This window comes from Lycium barbarum, chromosome 3 (genome assembly GCF_019175385.1).
Source record: "Lycium barbarum isolate Lr01 chromosome 3, ASM1917538v2, whole genome shotgun sequence".
Taxonomy (NCBI): domain Eukaryota; kingdom Viridiplantae; phylum Streptophyta; class Magnoliopsida; order Solanales; family Solanaceae; genus Lycium; species Lycium barbarum.
The window spans coordinates 114,280,170-114,287,177 of NC_083339.1; the positions used below are offsets into that span (position 1 = coordinate 114,280,170).

The 7,008-nt window shown below is 29.9% G+C and overlaps 1 protein-coding gene across 1 annotated transcript; it reads right to left on the bottom strand.

Annotated features, from left to right (window-relative positions):
* Positions 1 to 787: 787 nt before the first annotated feature.
* On the bottom strand, positions 788 to 2,386 carry LOC132634029 (uncharacterized). Its single transcript, XM_060350352.1, has 2 exons — positions 1,490 to 2,386; positions 788 to 1,385 (listed from the first exon to the last, which is right to left on the bottom strand). Exons 1-2 carry the CDS (start codon positions 1,791 to 1,793, stop codon positions 1,144 to 1,146), a joined length of 546 nt encoding a protein of 181 aa, XP_060206335.1. The 5' UTR covers positions 1,794 to 2,386; the 3' UTR covers positions 788 to 1,143.
* Between the last annotated feature and the right edge of the window lie 4,622 nt (positions 2,387 to 7,008).

Below are 7,008 nucleotides of genomic sequence, written 5' to 3' on the forward strand. Positions count from 1 at the left end.
AGATTTTTCTTCTTTAAGACAGCCCATACATGTGGGCATGGAATTTCATTTATTTGAAACATCAGACAACTTCAAGTTTTGTTTTTCAAGCAAACAATGAAACGCCTTCCTCCATCATGGACTGTGTACACGTCTTCGGTTGATGGTTCTACCTACAAAAAAATTATTAGTTGGATTTGTTAAGTATGAGCTTGTTTGGATGGGCTTATACCTATAAGCTGTTTGCAGCTTATAAGCTAAAAAAAATAAGTTGGGGTAGTCTAACTTATTTTTTTGGCTTATAAGTTATTTTCAGCTTATAAGCTGCTTTAGATAAGCTAAGTCAAATGGGCCCAATTATTTTTTTGAGCTTATTTTAAGCACAAAATGACTTTAAGCTGGTTAGTCAAACACTCAAAAAAGCTGAAAACAGCTTATAAGTAACTTATAAGCAACTTATAAATCAATCCAAACGGGCTCTATGTAGTCAATTATATATAAATACATAAAATACTTTAGTCAAATACATATAAGTAACTGTTTAGAAGATAAAACCATCATGTTCATGAACATGTTTGAAATTCAAAAAATATTCAAATACATGACACACATGTACAAATTGAACCTAACAAATACATCCAAATACATCAAATACATGTACAAACTGCAACTGACAAATATAGTCAAATACATGAACAAACTGCAGCTGACAAATAGAGTCAAATACATCATATACAGCCAACTAAAATTGCAGGTCAATCAGGTATATTTTAAATGAATTGAACTGAAACATACCGTCATACGTAAACATAGATACCCATTTATTGACAGCATCTCCGGGAACTTTTTAGAGAGTGTTGTGGACGTGTATGTACCGTTCCTTCAGTTATTGTAATTTTATCTCCCAAACATCCTCCTTACTTCTTCAAGAAAATCAAATATAGGCAGCTCTCTTTCTGCTACAAGGTGACGATTGATACACTCTGCTATGTTCGAAGTCATGGTCCATCCTAGGTTAACAGATGCATACACTCTACCCCCTCTTTTCTCTTTCAGCAAATTCCAAATACTCTGCCACCCAAATATCTGCCTTCTCAACCTTCCCAATTAACTAATCAAATTCATCCTACGTGTATGCCTTTGCCATTGCATAAAACACTAGACTCAAAACATCTTTACTCTTCTTGTAATTCTTACATGCGTTACCCCACAAATGTCATATGCACGCGTAATGCGGAACATTTGGATAAATTCTAGATACAGCTTGTTTATGCTTTCATGCCTATCGGATACGATACACATATTTTCTCTAACTCCGTAGGCTTCCCTAAACCGCTCAAAGAACCACGTCCAAGACCTGTCATTCTCATAATCGATCACACCATATGCTAAGGGAAATATGTTACCTGCAAATACAGTTGCATTAAAACAAAAGATTTCAATATGTATATATTCATTTGAGTATAAGCATAGTTATTTCATATCAAATATATATGTGTATTTGACTTACCCGCACCGCCTAGTGTGCTTGCTGAAACGAATGTGCCATTGTATGTTGTTTTTAGGTGGCTCCCGTCTACTACCACAATGGGTCTACAACACTCAAAGCCCTTGATAAATTCATACAATGCTATAAACAAATACAGGAACTCGTTATCGTGGGATTTGCGTATTCTTATATGTGAACCCGTGTATGTTTTATTCATGATGTATAGGTATCTAGGTAATTTGTTGTAAGATTCTGATGGTTCACCCATTAAGTCCTTCATAGCCTTCTCTTTAGCCCTCCAAGCGACCATGTAAGACACATTCATGCCAAGATCATTTAAGACATCATCCGCTATGTCATTAGGTGTGTATTTTCTTTTATGGTTGGCTACTCTTTGTTTAAAAATTCCACCTATTTACCAACTTTTGGCATGCCGTTGCGAATACACCTTATCCTTTAGCGGACATGTATGCTTGTCACGGAACTCTCTAACTCTGAACATTTCGGGTTTTCCAACACTTTACGCCCTGAATTTCCAACCACATTCTTCTAACACACATATAAGTGTATAGCTACAAATACATAGATCAACACAAATAAATTAAGTAAAAAATACATCAGTCAAGAAATGCATATACTCTGATAGAAAGTTGAATACATAGCCCAACTATGATGATACAAACTATTCAAATGCATATACTTATACAGTATAAATACATAACATTATATATAGCGTAAAACCTTTGAACTTTCCTTATCGCATTAGACCTCTCAGCACGGAAATTGAACCTATTTGAAATTGCATAATTTGTCATCACAGCCTTTAATGTATCTTTGTTCTTGTAGACTTGATCAATAACAACCTCTTTTTGGTTCTTATCTTCTATTTGATGAACTGTTGTAATACACATGCATATGAACAAATCACTGCATAAAATACAGAAATTAGATACGAGCTCACTATTCAAAGAACAAATAATAATGGAGAAAATAAACAAATAAAATGAACAGCAAATATAAAACAACATTCACTCACTACAATTGGACGATTATCACAAAAAACTACACAAATTGCGATTACGATACAACGAATGGAATGTGATCAACAAAAGCTCAAATAGAACTATTTGTTAAGTGTATTTGATTTTATAAATGATTTTTTCCGAATTACCTGTTGTATGATCGTAACCTCTGTTTTTGTGTTTCCTCTGTTTTGAAAGTTTTTGAAATTTGAATTTACGTTACTAGGAAGAATAAGGAAAGAGAGAAGGAGAAACGTGTAGTTAATGGGAATCTAAACTGCTGGAATTGATTGTAAAAGATTTTATTTCGCGTTCCTTATTTAATCCATGATTAATGCCTAATATTCAGGGACCTGTTTTTAAGATACACGTTAAAAGTATGTCCCATAAGGCGGAACTTTTCCTTAAGGCATAATTAAAAATTTGCCTTGAAAAGTAAAAAAAAAAAAAAAAAAAAAACACACACACACACACATATATATATATATAAAGCAAAGTCTGCCCCCTCTGGCATAACTTTAGTTTTTCTTTGAGGACTGTATGCCGGATCCGGCATACACTCCCCCAGCCCTGCCTTGCGATTTTTTTTTTAATATCTGAGCGGGGATTCGAACCCAGAACCTCAGGTATCCAAACGAAGGGCAAAACTTAAAGATCACAAATATGAGGGGCAAAATTTAAAGACCACCCCAAAAGAAGGGCAATCCGGGCAAAGAAATGATCCTAAAGCTCCACTTATTTTGAAATAAAATGAAATGCTTAAAATACCATTTATTTTATTTACAAAAGGAGGGAGTAATTAATTGGTTGATCAGACGAACAAGATTGCATTGGGAAAAGGCTAATGCTAGGACTAGCCGGCTAAACTCAGGTCTGATGACTCATGCACTACACTTCAAATTCTTGAAGTCCCACCGGTGCTAATTAATTAACGCAATTTTTGTGGTTTGTAATATTTCATTGTTTTCCCCCTACATTATATTTACTTTTAACTATATAGAAACGTGGGTTTCTATACTTTATCGTCGTCAGTCATCATCATCTTAAAAAAATATATATAGAAACGTGGTTTTCTATACTTTATTGTCGTCAGATCATCACCTTAAAAAAAAAAAAAAAAAAAAAGGGGGGGGGGGGGGGGGGAATGGGCCCCATACTAAAAACACTAAGCAATATAAAAAAAAAAGTAGAGCCCACCATCTCCAAACTCATAAAAAAAAAGGTGGACCCCATATTAACAAAATCAAGCAATATAAAAAAAAAAAAGTAGACCCCATATTAAAAAAACAAATAATGTAAAAAAAAACGTGCACCTCATATTAAAAAATCAAACAATATTCATGTAATTCCCATAGTATCATCATTAAGTTAATAATGGTGGATTCATTACCACATGCATATCAACCCATTAGTGGGAGCAAATGAAATTATTGTACAATAAAAATATGGACTCCATATTATTGCTTTTCTTCAAAAGGTTAAGTAGTCAAACCATATAATTTCCTTTTTTTTTTATCTTATATTATCCTGAGATCTAATCTAGATATTTAACTGTTGTATTTGCTATTCGGTCATGTCATTTATTTGTTATGTTTACTAAAATAAATATACTTAAAATATTTATATTTTAAAATAAGATAGAATTTAATTACTTTTTCATTTTTATTTTTACTTTAATAAATGTGAAAAGAGATTAATGTCTTTTTAAAAAAAAGTGGACCCCATATTAAAAAAAAACGTGCACCCCGTATTAAAAAATTATACCCCCGTTAAGTCAATAATGGTGGATTCATTGCCACATGCGTATCAACCCATTACTGGGAGCAAATAAAATTATTGTACAGTAAAAAACATGAACCTCATATTATTGCTTTTCTTCAAAATGTTAAGTAGTCAAACCATACAATTTCCTTTCTTTTCTTACATTAGCCTGAGATCTAATCTAGATATTTAACTGTTGTATTATTTAACTGTTGTATTTGCTAGTCCGCGATGTCATTTATTTGTTTACTAAAATAAATATACTTAAAATATTTATGTTTTAAAATAAGATAGAATTTAATTACTTTTTCATTTATATTCTTACTCTAATAAATGTGAAAAGAGATTAATGTCGTAAAAAAAATATTAAATGGAGATCAAATAATGAATAAGCTAAATTAGTCAAATTATAATTCTAATTGACGTTTCCTTAAAAAACCGTCCAAGAGACAACATGACAAGTAACATGAGTTAAACCAAGAATATTTAAAAAAATAGTAGTTCTTCGTTTAAATAGAAAATCAAATTTCTACTTTGTTTCGTTTTCAACATGTAAAATTAATTTAATAATTTGAATTAGAATTATCCAAATCAAAATTTGATAAAACATAATAAGTATTTTACACATTTAAATTAATCGAATTAAAATTGAGACTATTAACTAATGCTTAAATATTGCTATTGTTTTATCTCAAAGAGAGGAAAATAGTTTCCTTTTAAACAAGTCTTTTCTTTTAAAAAGTATTAATAATTTTTTGTAGACTTTGTATTCGTAGCAAACACTAATATAATAAAGTTTTGGATACGGAGCACAAACTACAATGTTATATTAATCATGTTTTGAACATAGTATATATATATATTATCACTATCCAAACACAACTACATACACATAGATACACTATAATCCAAAGTGTTGGGCCTGTGCACAGCACAGGCATACGCCATTTGAACCCCATATTAAAAAAACAAACAATGTCAAAAAAAAACATGCACCCCATATTAAAAAATCAAACAATATTCCTGTAATTCCCATAGTATCTTCATTAAGTCAGTAATGGTGGATTCATTGCCACATGCATATCAACCCATTAGTGGGAGCAAATGAAATTATTATACAATAAAAATATGGACTTCATATTATTGCTTTTCTTCAAAAGGTTAAGTAGCCAAACCATATAATTTTTCCTTTTTTTTGTCTTATATTATCCTGAGATCTAATCTAGATATTTAACTGTTGTATTTACTATTCCGCCATGTCATTTATTTGTTATGTTTACTAAATAAATATACTTACAATATTTATATTTTAAAATAAGATAGAATTTAATTACTTTTCATTTTTATTCTTACTCTAATAAATGTGAAAAGAGATTAATGTCATAAAAGAAAAAATAATACTAAATGGAGATCAAATAATTAATAAGGTAAATTGGTCAAATTATAATTTTAATTGATGTTTCCTTAAAAAACCATGCAAAAGACAACATGAAAAGTAAAATGAACTAAACCAAGAATATTTACCAGAAATTAAAAAATAGTAGTTATTCGTTTAAATAGAAAATCAAATTTCTACTTCGTTTCATTTTAAACATGTAAATTAATTTAATAATTTGAATTAGAATTATCCAAACCAAAATTTGATAAAAAAATAATAAGTATTGTTTAGGTCCAATCTACATACATTAACAACAGAATATTTTACACCTTTAAATTAATCGAATTAAAATTCAAAGTATCAATTGATGCTTAAATATTGCTATTGTTTTATCTCAAAGAGAGGATAATAATTTACTTTTAAACAAGTCTTCTATTTTAAAAAGTATTAGTAAATTTTTGTCAACTTTGTATTCGAAGCAAACACTAATATAATAAAGTTTTAGATACGGAGCACAAACTACAATGTTATATTAATCGTCTTTTGAACATAGTATATATATATATATATATATATATATATATATATATATATATATATATATATATATATATATATATATATATATATATGCATAAAAACAGTGCAAACTTATGTATGTTTATTAGCAATATAAAATATATATATATATATATTATCACTACCCAAACACAACTACATACACATAGATACATTATAATCCAAAGTGTCATATGTCGTCTAGTACTATAAAAAAAATCAGGTGGGCCCCATACTAAAAACTCCAAGAAATTTTTTTAAAAAAAAAAAGTGGACCCCATCATCTCCAAACTCATGTATAAAAAAAAAAGTGGACCCCATATTAAAAAAACAAGCAATGTCAAAACAAAAAAAAAAAAAGAGGTTCACCCCATATTAAAAATTAAACAATATTCATGTAATTCCCAAAGTATCCTCATTAAGTCAATAATGGTGGATTCATTGCCACATGCGTATCAACCCATTAATGGCAGCAAATTAAATTATTGTACAGCAACAAAACATGGACTCTATATTATTGCTTTTCCTCAAAAGGTTAAGTAGTCAAACCATATAATTTCCTTTCTTTTCTTATATTTTATAAGCACTGTGGGAGGACGAACACAGCTCCTCCAGTTTGTACCATAAGCTTTACAAATTGTACACGCAATGAATGTTTATACCATAAGTTATATAATTTGTACACTTTATCTAACTATTTTTATATCTCACGTGGACATATATCATAGTACTTAATATTTATTCTCGTCTCATGTATAGACGTATGCACTTCAATTTTAATTCTCTGACACATTTATTTTCTCCGTGCACTTTTAGTTATT